The sequence below is a fragment of the Bipolaris maydis genome, assembly GCF_028858645.1.
Source record: "Bipolaris maydis strain C4 unplaced genomic scaffold PSV08scaffold_1, whole genome shotgun sequence".
In the NCBI taxonomy this organism is placed as follows: domain Eukaryota; kingdom Fungi; phylum Ascomycota; class Dothideomycetes; order Pleosporales; family Pleosporaceae; genus Bipolaris; species Bipolaris maydis.
Genome location: NW_027093857.1, coordinates 3,200,499 through 3,219,889, shown reverse-complemented (window position 1 = coordinate 3,219,889; position 19,391 = coordinate 3,200,499). Strand labels below are relative to the sequence as shown.

The 19,391-nt window shown below is 52.2% G+C and overlaps 9 protein-coding genes across 9 annotated transcripts; 2 read left to right on the top strand and 7 right to left on the bottom strand.

Annotated features, from left to right (window-relative positions):
* Positions 1 to 179: 179 nt before the first annotated feature.
* On the bottom strand, positions 180 to 1,491 carry PSV08DRAFT_4395 (ribonucleotide reductase inhibitor-domain-containing protein). Its single transcript, XM_014219999.2, has one exon. The coding sequence runs from the start codon at positions 1,473 to 1,475 to the stop codon at positions 516 to 518; it is 960 nt and encodes a 319-aa protein (XP_014075474.1). The 5' UTR covers positions 1,476 to 1,491; the 3' UTR covers positions 180 to 515.
* An 841-nt stretch (positions 1,492 to 2,332) lies between these two features.
* PSV08DRAFT_260923 (uncharacterized protein) lies at positions 2,333 to 3,612 on the bottom strand. Its single transcript, XM_014219998.2, has 2 exons — positions 3,060 to 3,612; positions 2,333 to 3,002 (listed from the first exon to the last, which is right to left on the bottom strand). The coding sequence occupies exons 1-2, from the start codon at positions 3,312 to 3,314 to the stop codon at positions 2,601 to 2,603; spliced, it is 657 nt and encodes a 218-aa protein (XP_014075473.1). The 5' UTR covers positions 3,315 to 3,612; the 3' UTR covers positions 2,333 to 2,600.
* Positions 3,613 to 4,684: 1,072 nt separating this feature from the next.
* On the bottom strand, positions 4,685 to 5,538 carry PSV08DRAFT_169423 (uncharacterized protein; the record flags this gene model as incomplete). The annotated part of the gene is made up of 2 exons (XM_014219997.1): positions 4,685 to 4,877; positions 4,940 to 5,538. The coding sequence occupies 2 exons, from the start codon at positions 5,536 to 5,538 to the stop codon at positions 4,685 to 4,687; spliced, it is 792 nt and encodes a 263-aa protein (XP_014075472.1).
* Positions 5,539 to 6,167: 629 nt separating this feature from the next.
* PSV08DRAFT_260913 (40S ribosomal protein uS8) lies at positions 6,168 to 7,012 on the top strand. Its single transcript, XM_014219996.2, has 2 exons — positions 6,168 to 6,352; positions 6,624 to 7,012. The coding sequence occupies exons 1-2, from the start codon at positions 6,220 to 6,222 to the stop codon at positions 6,881 to 6,883; spliced, it is 393 nt and encodes a 130-aa protein (XP_014075471.1). The 5' UTR covers positions 6,168 to 6,219; the 3' UTR covers positions 6,884 to 7,012.
* A 189-nt stretch (positions 7,013 to 7,201) lies between these two features.
* PSV08DRAFT_193887 (P-loop containing nucleoside triphosphate hydrolase protein) lies at positions 7,202 to 10,352 on the bottom strand. The gene has a single exon (XM_014219995.2). The coding sequence runs from the start codon at positions 10,235 to 10,237 to the stop codon at positions 7,475 to 7,477; it is 2,763 nt and encodes a 920-aa protein (XP_014075470.1). The 5' UTR covers positions 10,238 to 10,352; the 3' UTR covers positions 7,202 to 7,474.
* A 1,182-nt stretch (positions 10,353 to 11,534) lies between these two features.
* Positions 11,535 to 12,377, bottom strand: PSV08DRAFT_398391 (uncharacterized protein; the record flags this gene model as incomplete). Its single annotated transcript, XM_014219994.1, has 1 exon — positions 11,535 to 12,377. One exon carries the CDS (start codon positions 12,375 to 12,377, stop codon positions 11,535 to 11,537), a length of 843 nt encoding a protein of 280 aa, XP_014075469.1.
* Positions 12,378 to 12,788: 411 nt separating this feature from the next.
* PSV08DRAFT_243078 (uncharacterized protein) lies at positions 12,789 to 13,492 on the top strand (the record flags this gene model as incomplete). Its single annotated transcript, XM_066092297.1, has 2 exons — positions 12,789 to 13,075; positions 13,168 to 13,492. The coding sequence occupies 2 exons, from the start codon at positions 12,789 to 12,791 to the stop codon at positions 13,490 to 13,492; spliced, it is 612 nt and encodes a 203-aa protein (XP_065950048.1).
* Positions 13,493 to 13,731: 239 nt separating this feature from the next.
* On the bottom strand, positions 13,732 to 16,356 carry PSV08DRAFT_358438 (Sec63 Brl domain-containing protein; the record flags this gene model as incomplete). The annotated part of the gene is made up of 5 exons (XM_014219992.1): positions 13,732 to 14,222; positions 14,280 to 15,852; positions 15,912 to 16,138; positions 16,189 to 16,273; positions 16,324 to 16,356. The coding sequence occupies 5 exons, from the start codon at positions 16,354 to 16,356 to the stop codon at positions 14,068 to 14,070; spliced, it is 2,073 nt and encodes a 690-aa protein (XP_014075467.1). The 3' UTR covers positions 13,732 to 14,067.
* Positions 16,357 to 16,892: 536 nt separating this feature from the next.
* On the bottom strand, positions 16,893 to 19,247 carry PSV08DRAFT_214610 (kinase-like domain-containing protein; the record flags this gene model as incomplete). Its single annotated transcript, XM_014219991.2, has 2 exons — positions 16,893 to 17,605; positions 17,661 to 19,247. 2 exons carry the CDS (start codon positions 19,245 to 19,247, stop codon positions 17,165 to 17,167), a joined length of 2,028 nt encoding a protein of 675 aa, XP_014075466.1. The 3' UTR covers positions 16,893 to 17,164.
* Between the last annotated feature and the right edge of the window lie 144 nt (positions 19,248 to 19,391).

Genomic DNA, 19,391 nt, shown 5'->3' with positions numbered 1-19,391 from the left:
CAGCAATAATTGGTTACGCAATCGCCACAGAACAGGAAGTGAGTGGGATTGCATAAACCCAGCACAGCAACCTTGCGAAGGTGGCAGTGGAGAAACAAGCAAAGAGGCTATTTGATCATTTTTGGTTCAATAGATACATACACTAGATTACTTGTCAGGTCATACAGTATACAACTTGGAGACCGGAGAACAATAGAGTAAGAAGAGAAGAAGAAGAAGAAGAAGAAGAAGAAGAAGAAGAAGAAGAAGAAGAAGAAGAAGAAGAAGAAGAAGAAGAAGAAGAAGAAGACGAATTCTAGAAAGTAAGGAAGATAAGAAAGGAAACCTAAAAAACGACATCCCGGGTATATGCGCCGACATGAAGGGACATATCATCTTCGTAGTAGTTCACCGTGTAGCGCCAAATGCCATGATTTGCAAACAGAAGGAGAGAGTAAGCGCATCCAAAAGAAAAAGAGGAAAAGAGGCCGTGAGAAAGATTTTAGTTGGAGGGAGAAAGGGAGAGAGAAAGGACATCAAACACCACTCATGTGTACCTCTTCTTCTTGGCCCAGAAAGTCGGCTTCTTCGAAATCACTATTACTGCCTGCACCCACGCGACCCTCGATTCGCGCGGCATTCTCAAAATCCATGTCAATGTCGTCGTCGCTGATGGTCCGCCTTGTGGTACGCCTGGACCTAGGCTGGGCAAACTGTCGTACGGGCGGCAATGCATTTATGCCATGTATGGGCGTCTCACTCAGTGGGCTGACAGGCACATCGTCAAACTCAACGGCCAAGTTGGCGCCTCTTGATGTCGAGGAGCGAGCACTGAAGAGGAAGTTTGTGTTGAGTGGCCTTACCTCGTCTTCGTCGTGCCAGGAGCGTTTTGAGGGATTGTGCAGACGTTGCGAGGAGGGCGAGGTGGTGGAGTCGTAGCCGCTATCGGCAGAAGATTGGTCTGGGAAGGGTTGGGTGAAGGCGTCGGCGGTGAGTGGAAAAGCAATGGCGGGTCTCTGGCGGGTTGGAGATGTCGTGTAGAGGTGAGGGTTTGTGGTGGGTTGTTCAGCGAAGCCGCCAATGTTGTACAGGCCACAGAAGGGCAGCAGCTCGCGCTGGTGTTGGTAGTGGTCGGGCACGGCCTCTGGCGGGGGCTTGATGTCCAGGCGAGGCCTCGCCCTAGCGAAGCGGTCCGCGGGCGAGGAGAGCATCTTGTGCGTCTTGCAGCCTTCGGGCACGCTCTTGCGTACTCGCATGCCAACGCTCAGCAGATCTGCCTGGCCGTGGGGAGGGGCGTTGGAGGCAAGGTGGTGTCGGGGGTGGGCAATTGGCCGTGTGTTTTGGTGCCGCGGACGGGTGAGTGGGTCGAGGCCCGGCAGGTGGTGGCAGTTGTGCAAGCCGTCCCGGGCGTCAAAATAGGTCGTGATGCTCGGCTGGAACTGTTTCTTGCAGGGGTGTTGTTGGGCGAGCGCAGGTGGTGTAGAGCAATGGTGCATAGCGATTGCAGAGGCAGAGGACGAGGAAGAGGGCGCGGGCCGGGGCAGTCCAGACAGTTATGCAGCCTCGCTGCGGCAGTGGAGAGAGAGGGGTGGTCTTTCTGATGCCGCTTGAATGCACGCTCGAGCCCTGTGCCGGGGGGCGGATCGATCTGATCGGCTGCTCGGCTCGTGCAAGAACGGCGGATAGAAAGGGCTCGATGGTCCGACAGCACTGGCAGAGCGGAAGATTGGAGGGCACAGGCGCAGAAGATGGCGTAGAGCGGTCCACGGTCGCATGGGGACGGCGGTCGCTGAGATGACGCGACAGACCAAGGGCAATGGGCACACGAGGGTGATCGCTGACCAGCTTATTCACGGGATCCACTGCGGGAGGCGGGCTAACATGAAGCCACGCGTGCCGCGTCCGAGGCGCGAGCATGAGGGCGAGTGCGGGTCGCCTCCATCTGCTTGCGCGCACTGAGACTTTGACGACAGACTCGCTCCGCCGCTGAAACTGCTGAGACTCCGGCCCTGTCTCGAGACGGCGCCTCTGAGCCCATCCAAAAGACTCTTCTGCTCCCATCGGCTTTGCGTTTGCTTCTGCTCAGCGACAACCGCCTGCAATCCCTGCTAGCGCCCATCAGATGCCATGACATCGCAGCAAGCGTTATGGCGCTCCGACACTGCCGACACGCATCTTTCAAGCCAAGGGAATTGCGACTACGTCAACCTACCTCGCTACCACGTTCCCATGATACCCTACAAGCCCGTCGATCGGTCGTGCACAGCTAGCCCTCGTCGCCTTTGAACGAGGCTGATTGCCAATCTCGAACCCTCGCCCTCACACTGTCCAGACATGCAAGGAACGAGGCATTGCTGCTTGGCCGCTTGAGACTTGTTTCATTTATCCAAATCGTACAATCGCGGAAGAAACACTAAATCCCATGACCTGCCGACGGCGGGCCTTGTTCCGCCAAAAACGCCAGTACGCCTTACAGTAAAATACAGGTCCATGTCCTCTCGCCTTGTCGAGACCAAACCCCCGGGATATACTAAACAATTGACTCGCCTCCGAACCTAACCCAGCTAGCCCTTAGGCAGACCTTCATCTCAGAGGAAGATGCAACATACTGGCTGCAACTCTCAAGGCAGATTGGCGGGGATGTTGCCCATCTCAACCTCCTTCCTGTGCTGCCTGGCAGCCCACTTGTCCGCTATCCAAGTAACCACTGTGACACCAGTGCTGGCACCGACCAACAAGAAGACCACAAGGGTTCCCCAGAGCGCAAATTTGCTCGATTGACAAAGCGACTTGAAGTCGCCGTTGCCCATGCCAGGCGGCATAGCAATGCCCTTAGGTAGGTCTTGCTCAAGTGGCCGCGAGCTTTGCATCTTGCACGTCCATGTCTGAATGGTGTCGACATCGGGTGCGTTTCCGTTGAGAATGTGTGCCCAGACAGTAGTAATGAGCGTAAGAAGAAGAGTAGGGAGTAGTGTTGCCAAGGAAAGAAGAGCGCGGAGAGTGTATTTCTGACGAAGTGCCAACTGTCACATGTTAGTCTACATGACTTCACGGAACCATTGCCACACAACTATACGTACCTTGGGAATGAATGACGCGATCAAGAAAGCGCCGCAGAGAACCAATGTTACCACGGAAGAAGCGACAAGTGCCTTGGTTCCTTGCACATCAAAGTGCTGGGGCCACATGGGCACCCACCATGGGTTGGACAGGTGTTGCTCGTTGAAGACACGAAGAGTGTGCGCCGAAGTACCAAGGATAGCGATGCTGAGTACAACAACAAGGCCAGTGATGACGGTCTGGGCCATGTGGAAAGGAGCGGGGTTGATCTTCATCTTGACGATCGTGTTCTCTCAAGTTCCGGTCTGATAGATAGTATTGTTCGTAATCGAGAAAAGCTGAATGAAACAAAACAACAAGGATGCAAAGATTGTATCGTTCGAACAGGGTATCAACCAGGATCACCTATTCCTTATCCTTCCGTGTAGTAAAAAATAAAATAAATAAAGAGGGCTGCCAACAACCGTGACGAAGAAACAAGAAGAACGTGAACGAGAAAAGAGCCAGATATATTCGTTCCTGAGGCCGTCGTCCAAGAGGAACAAAACCTTACTGCCTGAGCTGGATAGACACAAGAAAAGTAAGCAACCAAGACGGGTGGCCAACATGCCTTTAAAACGACTTGGTCGCAATTGCGGTTTCAAGCCCACAGAACACCCTTTTGCCGCTACCCGGCCTCTCGCGACCCCCCACCTCCACTCGAAATAGACGGAAGAGAAATGAAAAGTATCAAAGAAAAAAAACATTGGCCCAATCTGCCTTGCCGCTGGAAACTACCCAGTCGTGTCCGCCATAGTAGCGCTACGATACATGGCACAATTGGTTGGTCCCAGCGCTACGTACTAGTCATTCGCAAAGCGCGTAAATCATGCAGTCCCACGCACCCCCCAGAATAGCAATATTAGTCTCTTTGCAGCCCACACTAACTACTGTCTTAACCGCATGCGGTACATTTTGCCTAGCATCCCCATAACTCGTTCCCTTTCGTTGGAAAGGGGGGTTACTGCAGCTTATTTTGGTGGGCCCCCCCTCCCATCCTTGTTGTGTGAGATTTGCCAGCCAATCAGCGTGCGGAGATATGCTTTTTTCTAAGTACACAAAGCATTCAGCCAGTGTAAGCGCCGACACTTTGCCTGAAGCAGCCCACGGTCCTTGCACATGCACATGTGTGCAAGTCCCTGGGTTCTGTTCTTGCGAAGCGCCCTGTTGTGCAGTTGGCGTTTCATGGTTTGGTGCCTACGTGCATTTTGGGGGGGTTGCTCGAGAGCTGTTATTCGATGGCTTGATGGTGTAGTGTCACCAAGTTGTCAGCCCCCCCTCCCCCCCCCCCAGCTCGAGGATTAGGTTTTTTTTTCTTTAACCCGTAGTTCGCTTACCATGCGGCCAACGATAAGCCATGGTGCTTGCAAGACGCGCGGTATGATGGGGCCCATTGGCAATAAACAGGTGGGGTCTTTATCGTTCACAACTCTCCCCTCTTACTAAAACAGTGAAGAGTTTCAGGGCGAGTGTGTTCAGTTTGGATGGAGATGTGGTGAAAACTTTGCCTGGAGTACACCTAGAGTAGAGCAAGACATGAAGTGTCAAAGCACAGACTGTCTATTCGTATAACGTACATTTGACCAGAACGGTAGCGGCTCATGTGCTACGAAGCTTGGCCAGTAAGGCCTCCGAACCCCCATTTCTTACGACCCAGACTTTGTGAGGCCTTGGACTTGCCCTTCTTGGCTGCCTCTAAAGAATGTCCCTTCTCCCACTCCTCATCAGCCTTGAACGCAGTTATCGCTTGCTCAAGGTTGTAATTTGCTTGTTCGAGATAAAGAAGGGCAACGTCATATCTATCACTTAAGTCAGCATACACCATTCACCACCACAAGATACAGCACACAGGGCGGCTTACTCTGCAACCTTGCACTTAACCATAAACTTTCTCAACTTCGTCTTCTTAATTTCTTCCTCCTCGCCCTCGAGCGGCCGCGGACTAAGACTGACCCCGCCCTTGTAATACTCTCCGGGTATAAGAATTGTTCTGCGCGCGGCTAGCAAGTGGTCGGCAAACAGGTTGTTTGTTCGGCGGAGGGCATCGGCCGGAACACCGTATCGAAGAGATAAAGACCGAACCGAGTCGTTATTCTGGTCTACGAAATGCAACACATCCGGCGCATCCTCTCCGTTTTCTTTTGACTTCTCGGGTGGTGTTTGCAATGAATTATGTGCTGAGTAGGGTGGTAACTCGTCATCCGCCAGGTGCTCGTCTGGTGGCGAATATGTAGGAGGATCGCGTAGACCTTGCGGGGGCAACGCTGATGGGCCCGTCGCTATCTGGCAGAATGGACAATAGTTTTGGAATCTAGGGTTGTCTGTTAAACATCGGGCACATATAGCGCGGCCGCAGCAGTCAAGTCTACGCTCGAACTGCGAGGGCTTCTCCGTCTTCTCGTCATATGTGGGTGGTATCGAGGTAAGGAGCGTAGCGCATGTGCAGCATGCTTCAGACATGGCGGCTACAGGAGAGTAAGTATCTGGCGAAGATGTGAAGTGCTGGATACAAGATTCGTAATACAGATACACTTGGGGGGGCAAAGGAAGCCATGCTACGTCATGACTAAAGCGGTTAGACATCGCGTTGGCACGTGAAGGCGCGACATGGGTGATATGTTGGTCAGATTGAATTCTTCTTTACATGAATGAATCAAGTGTCTAGACATGAATATAGCAATCTCCCCGCTGAACTGTAACACAATGGTCGCGTGCAATGAGTGCTCAACTATGGGTGTAGGTATAGAGGCTGGTTCGCCAGTCGAACGTGCAAGGGTCCAGTCGGTCCTGCCAAGCCACGCACCGTCCAGTTAGCGAGCGCACGGCCCACCACACCAATTTCCCCGTCAAACTCGAACTTTTGCTATACTCACCGACTCTCCTCAACCGCTCACCACCCGCACCAGCCGAGGTATGTCTTTTGTCAACCCGAGTGCCCTTCAGAGCCTGGGGATGCAATCGCCGTTGTCCGCAAGGATGACGGCGACACTGCTTCTCCTCTGCGACAAGAGCTGAAGAACCCTCATGCTTGCAGTCTGAGGGCACTCTCCATGCTCTGGCATCTGGAGGCTAACCACAATTCTACGCGTAGATACCTCAGTCGCCTTCCGCCGCCACCGAGAATCTCCACACGCCGCCAAAATGGTCAAGACCTCCGTCCTTAACGATGCGCTCAACGCCATCAACAACGCCGAGAAGGCTGGCAAGCGCCAGGTCCTGATCCGTCCTTCCTCCAAGGTCATTGTCAAGTTCCTCCGCGTCATGCAGAAGCACGGTACGTACAATTTTTTTTTTCACAGACGTCTTGATCTCCTTTCTCCGAACGACGACAAAGGCGCGCATCCGCATCCACATCTACCTCCGTTCCTTTCCTCCCCTCCCCTCTTCGGGCTGATAACTAGTTAATGATCTCGATTTCCCACGATCATTGACCTTTAAGTGTCCGATATATTGAACTGCGGAGGACTTACACGTCTTCGGAACCGTTTCATGACGTCTGATGTTTATTTCGCCGCAACATACACTGACATTTGCTTTTTTTTCAGGCTACATTGGCGAGTTCGAGGAGGTCGACGACCACCGCAACGGCAAGATTGTCATCCAGCTCATCGGCCGTATCAACAAGACCGGTGTCATCTCCCCTCGCTACAACGTCCAGCTCCGCGACATGGAGAAGTGGGTCGTCAAGCTACTCCCCTCTCGTCAATTCGGTTTCATCGTTCTGACCACCTCTGCTGGTATCATGGACCACGAGGAGGCCCGCAGGAAGCACGTTGCCGGCAAGATTCTGGGTTTCTTCTACTAGGATGTTCGAGTATGTGGTGGAGTGGGATGCAATATACCCGGGCTTAGACAAGCAAAATCACCTGCATTTGGCTAAGTGGTCCATCATGGGAGCGTTCAACGAAGAAATGACAAAAAAGTTGATGAATTCAAATGACTCTTTTGGAAGTATATGATTGGTGTGATTATTATTGTATGTATTGACTGAACATGATTAACAAAGGGTTGAGAAGTACTTGGTGATATTATACCTTTTTTTTTTAAAAAAAAAAAGTCAAGTCAAAATGCATTCCCTATCGGTACAATTCTACACGGGACTAGCCAGAGAGAAGATTTTTTTGAAATATTTATCTCATTAACTATACACAAGACACTATGCTCAAAGTATGCTAAAACCTAGAATGCCTATCAAAAGCACCTTTTGGAATCAATCCATCCATCCATCATTCGTAATTCATAAAACCCATTGTGATGATGTCTTCTTAAATCATGGACATCAAACTTTCCCAATTGATCAAAGAAAAAACCCCTCCAGTGAACTTAACGCCAGTGCTCAAAGACATCCCCTTCATCACCTTTGCTTTTACATCCCAGATGTTTCTTTATTGCCCCTCTAATCATACAGATCCATGCCAGCATCGTCATCGTCCAGCTCATGGATGGCGTCAGACTCATCGTACATCTCCGAGTCGTCTTCGCTGTCCGTGTGGTTGGGCAGGACGGCAACGTGACCCTCATCGAGCACAACCCTCGCCGTCTCACCATCCTTGATGGAGCCGCGGAGGATGAGTACAGCAAGTCGGTTGAGCACCTCCTTCTCGATGAGTCGGGCCAGTGGTCTGGCACCGTATGCTGGCGAGTAGCCGGCAGAACCAAGGTAATCGCGCACCTCGGGTGTCATCTCGATGCGCACGTTCCTTCCATTCTGGTTGAGTCGCTTCTGGATCTCGTCCATTCTTACGTCCACGATGCTGCGGATCTCGCGCTTCGTGAGGCGGTTGAAGATGACAATCGACGAGATACGGTTGAGGAACTCGGGCAGGAACCAGTTGCGTAGCGCGTTCATGACCATCTCCTTGGTGGTGGGGTCGATCTTGCCGTCGGGTGCGTTGGGGCGCGACAAGTGCTCGGCACCCAAGTTGGAGGTCATGACGACAATGCAGTTCTTTGCATCAACGATTCTGCCTTGACCGTCGGTGATGCGACCGTCGTCCATGAGTTGCAGGAGAACGGTAAGAACTTCCTTGGCAGCCTTCTCAACTTCATCAAAGAGCAGGATGGAGAACGGCTTCCGACGGAGGGATTCGGTAAGCTGGCCTCCTGCATCGTGACCGACGTAGCCAGGTGGTGCACCAATCATCCTGCTGAGAGAGTGACGCTCCTGGTATTCGGACATGTCGAATCGGATCATGGCCTTTGGATCGTCAAACAAGAACTCAGCAAGAGCCTTGGTGAGTAAAGTCTTTCCGGTACCAGATGGACCACAGAAGAGGAAGCTTGGTGGTTGGTTGGGGTTGGCAAGACCAGAGCGCTGAAGTCGAATGGCGTTGGAGACAGATGTGACAGCCTCCTTCTGACCAACGACGACTTGTTGTAGGTGACGCTCCATGTTTAGCAGCTTGTCCTTCTCTGTGGTCTTGAGACGAGTGACTGGAATTCCGGTCCAGCGAGCGACAATCTCATTGATCTGGTCTGGACCAACAGCATCACTCAGGAGAGACTCACCACCTCCACTTGCCTGGTGTGAGTACATCTCAGCGTCTGCGCGAGCCTTTTCACGCTCGAGCTCGCTGATGCGCTGCTCAACATCGGGAATGGCGTAGTACTTGAGATCAGAGGCAGTCTGGATGTCGCGCATACGCTCAGCCTCGGCGAGCTTGGTCTTAAGGCCCTCGAGTTTGAGCTTCTGGTCCTGGATCTCCTTGCTACGGCCCTTTTCGCGTTCGTACATTTCGCGAAGTGGCCTCAACTCTTCCTCGATGTTGGCAGCCTCAGCTCTGGCCTCCTTTAGACGCGTTTGCGAGGCTTCATCCTTCTCTCGCGAGAGGGCATGAATCTCAATTTGGAGTTGTCTGTGGCGTCGCTCGAGGTTATCCAGAGCTTCGGGTTGTGACTCTCGGGTGACACGGACAGCTGCCGCAGCCTCATCGATCAGATCGACGGCGGAATCTGGCAGTCGCCGTTGGGTGAGGTAGCGGGCGGCGAGGGTAGCAGCTGCAACGATGGCACCATCCATAATGGTGACACCGTGGTGCGTCTCGTATCGCTCCTTCAGTCCTCGAAGAATGGAGATTGTCTCGGGGATTGAAGGCTCCTTGACCAGGACCTGCTGGAAACGACGTTCGAATGCAGCGTCCTTCTCGATGTACTTGCGATATTCGCCCAAGGTGGTTGCACCAATGCAGTGAAGCTGTCCACGAGCCAGCATGGGCTTCAGCAAGTTGGCAGCATCCATGCCTCCCTCGCCAGAAGATCCAGCGCCCATGAGGAGATGGATTTCGTCGACGAACAACACTATCATCTCCTTGGACTCTTCAATCTCCTTCAACACTCCCTTCATACGGTCTTCGAACTCTCCGCGGTACTTGCTGCCAGCAACTAGAGCGCCGACGTCGAGTGAAAGCAGCTTGCATGCTGCCAGGTTTGCTGGTACATCTGCATCGACAATTCGGCGGGCGAGACCTTCAACGACTGTAGTCTTACCAACACCAGGCTCACCAATCAGAACAGGGTTGTTCTTGGTTCGCCTTGTCAGGATACGAATGACTCGTCGTGTTTCGTCTTCACGACCAATGACAGGGTCGATCTTGCCCTCTCGTGCCATGGCGGTCATGTCGATGGTGAATTTCTTGAGGTTCTCGTTCTCCTCCTCGGCGTCTGCCGTCTTCGAGTCCACCCGCTTTGTTCCTCGAAGTGCTTGGATGGCATTGTCGATCTGCTTCGTGTTGGGTACGTTTGATTCGGCGAGGATTCGTTGTATTTGGGAATCCTGGCAGAGCGACATGATGAGATGGTCGACAGCAATGAAGCTATCCTTTTGTGTCTTGCTTAGCTCTTCCGCAGCACGCAGCACCTTTGCCATGGCTGGCGAGGGTGATGTGCGCTCTGGCGGGGGATCTTGACTTGGTAACCGGACCATTGCCTTCTTGAGGTTACGTTCGAAGGCTTGTGGGTCGCCATTTGCGCGTTCGAGGACTTGCTTGAATAGCGGTGGTGGGGGTACGTCGACTGTGTTTGCGAGGTCCTTGGGTGGATCTATCAATGACACCGCGAGGTGTAGGGGTGTGAGTTGTGAGTGTGCATAGCCCTTGGCGAGGTCGAAGCTGTCTGCCAGGGCCTTTGCAGCTCGGTCGGTATAGGCGTCGAATGAAGTCATTTTGATTAGTGACTGTAGCCTTATTTATGGCTTGAAGCCAAGATGAAAATCGTGCGTTGTGAACCTGCTGTCAGGTTTCGTACTAGGTGTATGTACACTTTTGGTTGATGGGTATCTCTGCAGAAACAAAACAAGTTGAGTAGGACAAGACCCAGGCGAGATTTATATAAGTTGGACGCAAGTGAGGGCGAAGTATCAGGAAACAACCAGTGATGTGGAGTGATTTCTCGTCATGTCTCGAAGCTAGGCGTGCATTCCACCCTGCACGTAGAAGCTTCTGGGCACCTGCTGCAAGTTTCCGGTCAAGTCGCAGCATCCCCGCCAATCAAGGTTACGTCACTGCTTGGCACGTCATTCCTGAACAGGACTAGCGCAGCTCGGTGCCAGTACCCGGACATCGTGAGATGTCTGCCCAACATCAAATCGTGGCTCAATAAGCACTTCTCGAGTCTGGACACGCCAATGAACAGCGTGTACTGGTATGACTCTTTGAAGCGGGGTGCCTGATTCTCAAGACAATCCGGCGTGGGCCTCATCGACACGTCAGAGCTACAATGGGAGCATTTGACTTTGACAAGTCACGCCTGGCACGAGCGTACGAGCACCCGTAGCCATCCACTTCGTTCGTTCAAGATGTATGACTTTGCTTGACCGGATAGACTGTTGCCGTAGTTATGGTAGACATTGCGCACCGACCACTACCAATAAGCTATTCTGTTTCAACTAAGTTTAGTATTGCTTGGGGAGACTATAATAGCCAACAAAGATCGAGACGGTTGTAGTTACAGAACGAAATGGCAGGTAAATACAGATTAAGCTACTCTGACATCTCTGACAGTTGCATATGCATTACCCGAAACGGTATATGCCATGACCTTTCTTCCAAGTAGGTTGACTAGAGAGAGAAGAGACGTTCTGGTTTCGCAAATTGCGAAAATGGAGCAGCTGCTGAAATATTATGGAAATCACACACTGCAAATGTTGAAGACGAAAGTTGTTCAAGAGCCTCATATAGGGTATATATAATAACTGTATAAACCATATCCCATTCGCGTTGATGTCACTCCCAACTGGGTCATCCGTGTACCTTTTTTTTTCGTCGCTGCAAACCAGTGCACTAACTACTTCGTAAGAAAAGATCGCTTCATAGAGAGAAAGAAATCGTTCAAGCGGAACCCTTGGCCTCCTCGGCCTTCTTCTGCTCATCAGCCGCCTTCTGGGCCTCCTCGGCCGCCTTCTGAGCCTCATCCTGCTTCTTCTGCTCGTCCTACTTCTGCTGCTCCTCTTCAGCCTTGCGCTACTGATCGTTGTTGCTCTTGGTGTAGTTACCCTGTTGCTTCAGGAGCTCCCCAAGCTCCTGGGCAGCAAGCGACTCATTAAGCTTATTATCGTTCTCATCCTCATCGTTGCTTTGAAGGTCCTCAACTGCACCCTGCCAGATGCCACCGAGAATTGCAGCAGGGTCCTCGACAATGTTGGCATGGCTGGGTCGCTCGTCAAAGATTTGGTAGCCCCGGGTCTTTAGGGGAAGCGCTCCGTTAATGGGGCCAGTGGCACCAGCAATGCCATTGAAGCGTCCAATCCTGTCAAAGGCGTTGTCGCGAAGAATATCGCTGGCAATGAGCTTGCGGGAATCGAAGATCATGACGCTCTGCCTGTTGCGGCCACCGCGGTTGGCAACAATGATGTTCTGAGCAAAGAAGCTCTGCTCACGCGTGCGGCCACGGCCATCATCAATGACAATAACAATCTCCTGAACGATGATGACATCGGTTCTGCTGTCACGGAACTGGTTCTGGAAGTTGCTCTTGCGGAAGAGGTTGTTCAGATCGTTGTTGAAGCCGTTGTTGACCTGGTCAACGATGAGGACCTGTTGGATCTGCTGAACAATTTGCTGGCGGAAGCCGTCATCGACGACCCGGATGTTCTGCTGCTGAATCTGAATGACCTTTTGCTGCTTGTTGAAGTTGTTGAAACCGTCGATGAAGTTGAAGGCGCCATCATTGCGGTTGAAGCCGTTGATGACGGAGCTGATGTCGACCTGGCGCCTGTCGAGGCTAAGGCCAGACTGGTGGCTGATGGGCTTTGCGGCAACGAAGCCGGCAGCGAGGACAAAGGTAACAATGGCCTTGAAAGACATGTTGATAGTAAATGTAAAGACTGGAATAGACTTGACTTTAAGTTGCGGGTATTAAAGTTTGTAGATGATTAAACGTCACAGACGTATCTTGTTAAAATGGCAAAGAGAGTGATTGCTGCAGACTATCAAAGTCGCTAAAGAATGGAAAGGTATTAAAGGAAGGAAGAAAAAGCAAGGCTGAAGGCTTGGAGTGAATGTGGGATGAGGATGATTCTCTGTTTACGCGACCATCGAGTACCTTTTATCCATTTCCCGCCATGGCAGAATTTTCTTGATTATGCCCTAGTAAACGTCCATCTGTGGTCTGCCTGGTCCCCTGTGCTATCGTTGTGTGACACACGTAGCGTGATTGTCACTTGCTACCGGCGAAGAATGCACCCGCAGCCGCCAAGAAATGCGATGTGCAACGACATGCCTGCTAAGATTTGCTTGACAGTTTTGCCTTACTGTCTGAGGCACATTCAAGAGCCTGAGGATAGCGGAGCCTCAATATCCGACTGTCTGCCAAGGCGTGACTGTAGTCTGGGGTGTGTGGCAGACCATGCTTTGGCGACAGTGAGACACCATGTTCGGTGCACCTCCTACCCGCTTAAGATTGATAAAGGATCGCTCTGTGCGACAGAGCCGAATGCGGAGGCGGCTAAACGGAAAGGGCGCTGGGACAACTCTCTGCTCCGGAGCCGTTGTGGGATGAACAAGTACGTGACGCTGAGAACAGCACTCGGGAGAACGCTTTGGTCGTTGTCCCGTGACACTCATCAGTCGTCTCCGTTTCCACGTGATTTCGTAGCCATCGTACTACTGCTACTACCATCTACGACGACAGCAACACGCCTGTCTTTCATGTCATGGCCACGCCCAGTGGTGTCATCAAAGTGTCACCCTTCACACGTCCATTCTGTAACATGAAGGGAACCCGCCAACGCCAACTGACTCTGAGCGCTAGAATCTTCCTACCTGTCAGTTTAGAAGCCTGTGTAGAGAACAAAGCCATGGTGGTGGTGATGAGGAGGTGGAGCCGAGACGTCGCTGAAACCCCACGCGTGTGGGACAGAACTTTTGGCGAACACCAACCCCAGCCTCGCTCCCAAAATGGGGATATTACTATGCATTAAGCAAATGTCGATCAGTTTGGACCTGATTCGGCCCCAAGGCATGCGCATACAGGTCGGTCGGCCAATTTAAACAAGATTTTTTTTAAGTTCCGAGTGTCTTGGACGTTCGAGCGGATGCTTGGCTGTCGATTCAGTTTGGTCAATAAATAGAGCGTCCACCCTGCACCTGGGCACAAGTGCAATCCTGTTTTGTTTTTCTGTCTGGCATGTTATTACACTGCATGAGCATACGTGGTTCCAGGAGAAAGGAAAAGTAACTTCAAAAGTCATGAGGTTGAGATTTTGCCGAATGCCATCCCTATGTACACATCATTTACTACACGCCTGGTGTCCCTCTCAACCCCTCCCCTTTAGCGATAGAAACTTCATCTAAAAGCATAACATGGTAGTCCCTAAAGTCACAAATTGCCCCTGTCTCCGAAAACGCCTGCAAATGCCTGCAACGGCAGCTGGCCCCAAGCCGAGTAGGAACGAATGCCAGCCGTTAGCCTATGCGTTTCGCTTCCATCTCCTTGCTTGGGTCTGCACATGAGAATATCCTGTGAATTACAATTCATCTAGAAGAACAAAACAATCTACTCATCGTCCGAGTCCGTGTCAGTATCAGTCTCGCTCTCGGAATCCACATCACCCTCGGTGTCGCTGCCACTGGAGTCATCGGCTGCTGATTTCCGCTTCTTGATTGGCGCACCACCAGTCTTCATTTGACGCATCTGGCCAGCAATGGAATCTATCAAGTGTCAGTCATTATGCTCAGGTTGCCTGGACATGAAAGAAAAAAACTTACCTTCTTCTGGCTCGCTGATCTCTTCCTCCTCTTCGACCTGTTCGGCTTTGCTGGCGTCCTCGACAACCAGCGTAACCTCCATCTTGGTGTCCATGCCAACATAGCTATCGCAGATCAAGTGCATGACGAAGGTATAACTACCAGGCTGTGGAGGGGCGCCGAATTGCATCTTGAGTGTTTGTACATTGAATGTAGGCTTACCACTCTCATCAAGAATTGGCTTGTCAAACGTTGAAAATGTGAAGGGAGGCACTGCAATGCGCCCTTGTTTGCTGTCTGCAAGAAATACGTGCCATCTTGGTGCGTGATCCCGGGCGTAGTATGGAGCGTGTGCTAGAGGTGGCTGAATGGGTTTGTCACTAGTGTTGTCGTTCTTACGTCCCGTAATCGCCGCGACATCGCCTTCCGCAGGATCAATATCAAGAAGATCTTTCGGGTTGACCTCAGGAACGTTGGTGGCGCCTGAGGGAATGAAACGACCCTTGAGTACGAACTGGACTAAGCTGCTGGGTGTGACAAATCGCTCGCCAACAACCTTGAAGAATGCCTTTTCGAGATGAAATAGAGGAATCTGCGAGGCTACAGACATGGCTGTGCTGTACTGTTCTTGGGAGAGGAGACCGGACTTTACGATGCGTGCTTTGCGTTGAGCGTCTGGGATTTGCATGAACTCTTGAATGGTAAGATGTGTTCTTGATCGCTCAGCTTCAGCCGCATCTGCAACAGCAGGTGTGAAATAAGGCAATTGTTCTAGTGGGGAGGATCCTGGTCGGAGAGCTTGAATGAGATTCTGGGATGTCCTGTATGCTGATAGGACTGCCGTGGTGTTGCCATACGCCAGCGCAATGGCGGCATATGCTTCGTTCAAACGGAATGCGATAGGTGCGACGGCGAACTTTTCCTCATTTAGGGTCTCATCCTCGAGTTCAACACGGCCAAGATATGCCCACAGCAAGGTTAGAACCTTGCGTCTCCGGCTGTCCTCCAGATCATCGAGCTTTTGGCGGTCCTTCAATGTGAGTGTTTGTGGAATGAGCGAGCCGGAGTTCTCAGAAAGAACCTTCTGCTCCAACTTGGATAGGCCGTTTTCTGCTTTTTGCCCAGTAAGGAGGTCGTTAAACTCTTCTCCGCTGCTCAGCGCATAGATGACACCCGTCTCGCCTTGGTCGTTGTCGTAGTCGCGGAAGATCTTGCCAGCACTTGCAACCAAGACCTTTTCCTTTGTCAACCTCTGGGTTCCATACCACCACTTGCCAACTGTGTAGGGAAGAATGACACCAAGCGCGAGCGCATAAATCAGCAAGACGTACTTGCCAGATCCCTCGGTAACTAGCCACTGTGGGAGCGCAATGCCGATGCTGAAGCTCTGTTTGCCGTCGGGGTGTCCGTATGTTAGAAAGTTGTTGCGAATTTCCTCGTCAGTGAGAGCTTTGAAGGCCTTGGTGACATCAACCCAGTGGTCGTTGATAGTTTGCTGCGTAATGTTCTTCTCGGGGTCCTCGCGGGCTTTGTCAGGGTGCAAAGAAAGAGAGAGTTTTCGGTAATGCTTCTTGATCGCCTTCTCATCCGCACTCTGTGTTGTGAGTCAGTATAATTATCCACGAGTCAAGGCGCTAGGCAGAACGCTCTTACCCTTGATACACCGAGAACCGCGTATGGGTCCCAAATGTCAGGCGTCGTCCTTGCAGTGACCAGAATGAGGTAGACCATTGCAGCATTCAGTGCCCAACCGCCCACCATGACGAGACCACGCTTGATCCTCCTTTCCATGCGCTTCTGCTTCTTTCGCTGTCCTTGGATGAGATCTGCATGTTCGGGAGTGAAGTCAGACTCTATGCGCGCTCCAGTGTTCTCGAGTTCTATGAGCACAGTCAGTATGGCGATGTTGTAATACAACCAAGATGCGCACCTTTGCTGGGTCTCAGAAATGATATTGTGGTGGGGACGGTGACGAGTGTGGTGACCGTGAGGATGAAGTAGGGGAAGAACTGGCCCTGCAAATTTGTTAGAGGCGAATTGTTTTCTGTGCGCATCCAAGCTCTACCTGCTCATCGTAATTGTAGTCGGTGCCGGACATGTTTAATGTCTGTCCCTAGGGACAAGTGGAGATGTTGCGAGAGAGCGAATAGAAGAAATAGCGGGGTAGCCTCGAGTTTGGCAAGCAGCAGAAAGAGAGGGAGGGTGTGTCCTAGGCCTGTGGCATTACGAAGAAGGCGTGGGCGGGGCGTACGAAAGAAAGTCGTGGCCACTTATTGAAGTTGTTCCGACCACTGTGTTCTTTCCCGCCGCACCACGACACATGGCCGCCGCGATTACGCTTGGCTAAGCAGGGGTCGTGTCGTCACGTGCCAGCGCGCCATCGCATTTACTACGTCACGACGAAACTCAAACCTCGAGGATGTAGATATTTTATTTGCGTGGGGGAGAATGAACACTTGAGCAGGATGGAAGAAGATGTGATTGTGGGTGACGCGACATGCCAGAAACCTAAATTCAGAGAATATGACAAGACATGGTTGGGTTGTGGTTGACAATTTGACTGCAACCTGTCCAGAAGTGCAAAAGTCGACTAGACACATTTGTCATGAGATTTAGTCCACAGACATAACGTTCGTCACGGGCAAATGCGATGCCAATTAAACTGGATAAGATGTATGCTATGCTAGGTGCATGTATTTTCCACGCTCAATGCCCTGATTTGAATATTTCACGTCAATCATTCCCAGTAATGCGCCGATGCAACGCCGAAAGTGTACAAGATGGCATACTATACTGCCTTCTCTTCCTAACCAAGGCACAAGGGCCAACAGCCGCTCGAGGAAAGATACAAGGCCTCGACAAATTTCCGTGTCTGGCTTTTGTGTTCAACAGAAACATCAGACGACCTATGCTGCAACCTCTGCTGACTCTGCCGCAACTGAGCCGTTTGCGCCATTCTGCGAAGGGCTCTGTATTCCTGCATCTAGCGGTGCGGCATGTAGCGCGGGCTTTTCAACGCCCTTCATCTTTCCACTTCTTCGCTTCTCAAGGGCAGCCTTCACCCAGTCCGCAACTTCTTGGTCTTCTACCACTTCAATAGCCTGGGCTGGTCCTTTGTCCCCAGCCGCTTGATCTGGGGTAGCTTCTTGCGCAGCCGCAACCTCTTCTTCATCCTCTTCTGTGATGGTGTCAGGCTTGGCAAGAGGGGCGAGCCATGCGTGCTGGAGTAACATTGCATAGGTTGGCCGCAGGTTGGGGATTTTGTTCAAACAACCCCGTACAAAGTTCTTGGCCGCATCGGAATATCCTTCATCAGGTAGATCCGGTGGGTCGCCATCGACGATAGCCTAAAGAAAGTTAGTAATTGGCTTGCCGGAAACAATGGCATTTTGTAACGCTTACACTAAGCTGACTGAAAATGTTGTTGTACGTCTCAGGTGGATAAGGATATTGTCCAAGCGCGCATTCGATAATGGTCAGACCCAGACTCCAGATGTCGCTTTGCACGCTATATGTACCACCTCCAGGGTTGGCACCTGCTTGTGCGATTCCGCCCGAGGATATTCTCTCTGGTGCCATGTAACTCTGGCACCCGATGTTGGTCTTGGCAATACTGGCGACGAGGTTGCCGCTCACACCAAAGTCACAAATCTTGATAGCGCCCCTTGTGTTGACGAGGATGTTGGTAGGCTTGACATCGCGGTGGATGATGTTGTGTTCATCCTTCAATGATTTCAGGCCCATGGTTGTCGCCAGAGTGATTTTCCTCAGCACACCTTCCGGTACACCATCGGCGTAAAGCTTGTCTATGGATCCGCCGTCCATGAATTCCATGCAAATATACACGGCTCCTTCTTGGAAGAAGGCACCGTAGAAGTCGACAATGTAAGGCGATCTACAGCGATGGAGGACATCCAGCTCCATGATGATGGTAGCAAACTTTGAGTCTTCCAGTTCCAGTCTCATTTCCTTCATTGCCATGACAATGCCCGTGCCTGCAGCAGGCTTTGCGCTCGAAGGACTCGATTCCTCGTCAAAGTTTTTGCGAGACGGCGAGCCTGGCGCAGCCTTGTTTCCAGCAAGGCCCTGGCCTGGCTTGCGCATTCGGGGTCTGCTATGCCTGACCTTGTATACTGTGCCATAATTACCCTTGCCAAGCTCGTCGAGCGTGTCGACTTCGTCAAGTGAGATGTTGAAGGTGGTTCCGCTAGCAAACTGCACACCCTCTGAGTTGAGAATAGCCTTGCCCGCAAACTTCAAGCTTCCAGTCTTGGTGTCGATGTACTGTGAAAACTGGTCGAACTGGGTTTCTTGTTTGTGCGGTTGCGCGTCGTTTTGAGCCTTGTCACCGCCATTCATCATGCCCAGGGTTAGGCCAGGCTTCTTCCTACCAGCAGGAGGAGCAGCAGGGCTGGTGCCAGGCAGTCCGCCTGGGAGTTGCATACCGCGTCGCTCAGCCATGGACTTTTTGGGTTCGGGCATGCGGCCCGGAATAGCAGGCGCCGACTGAAAGTTAGTCGTCGGTGGTCTCGCAGGCATTCGGAAGTTGGGGGGGATGCCGCCGGGATTTCCGCCTGGAGACATTGGGTTGCGGTTGTCGAGGGATGGGCCTGGGCTCTGAGGCGCAGGCCCTCTGCCCGGCAAGCCAGTGGGCGGGGCGCCCTTGCGCCCCAGATGCACTGCTTGTATTCTGGCAAGGATATCTTGGGAGACATTCAGGCCACTGCCTCTGCTCGAGATGGTGGGCGGGTTTGCGGGACGGGGATTTCTGGCGGCATTGATGTTGCCGAGGGGCGTAGAGGAAGATGTCATGTTGGTAGTTGCGGTGGCCGTGGAGGCTTTTCGCGGGGCGGGGCGTTCGGCGGAGGGGTCTTCAGGCAACGAGGCATCGGCCGTAGGACTAGCGGGCACAGGCGAGGGAGAGGGGCTGTCGAAGGCGGTGTCGGAATCGACTTCGACGTCCGGGGTGGAGGGATTGGAGTCTGCCATGGCGAAGGGGTGACGAGTGTCACAGGCCTGAATTGGCGGGGTACGTAAGGGTGGACGAGGGAGCAAACGAGGGTGGAGGGAATAGTGATGCGGGCGCAACAGAGAAGTAGAATGGGTAGCTGCGACGGCAGCGCGAGAGGGAGT

Coding starts and splice junctions, on each gene's coding strand:
- PSV08DRAFT_4395 (XM_014219999.2), bottom strand. CDS start 1,475: ATGCACCATTGCTCTACACCACCTGCGCTCGCCCAACAACACCCCTGC.
- PSV08DRAFT_260923 (XM_014219998.2), bottom strand. CDS start 3,314: ATGAAGATCAACCCCGCTCCTTTCCACATGGCCCAGACCGTCATCACT. Junction 3,003..3,059: donor TCGCGTCATTCATTCCCAAG/GTACGTATAGTT, acceptor AACATGTGACAG/TTGGCACTTCGTCAGAAATA.
- PSV08DRAFT_260913 (XM_014219996.2), top strand. CDS start 6,220: ATGGTCAAGACCTCCGTCCTTAACGATGCGCTCAACGCCATCAACAAC. Junction 6,353..6,623: donor CCGCGTCATGCAGAAGCACG/GTACGTACAATT, acceptor CTTTTTTTTCAG/GCTACATTGGCGAGTTCGAG.
- PSV08DRAFT_193887 (XM_014219995.2), bottom strand. CDS start 10,237: ATGACTTCATTCGACGCCTATACCGACCGAGCTGCAAAGGCCCTGGCA.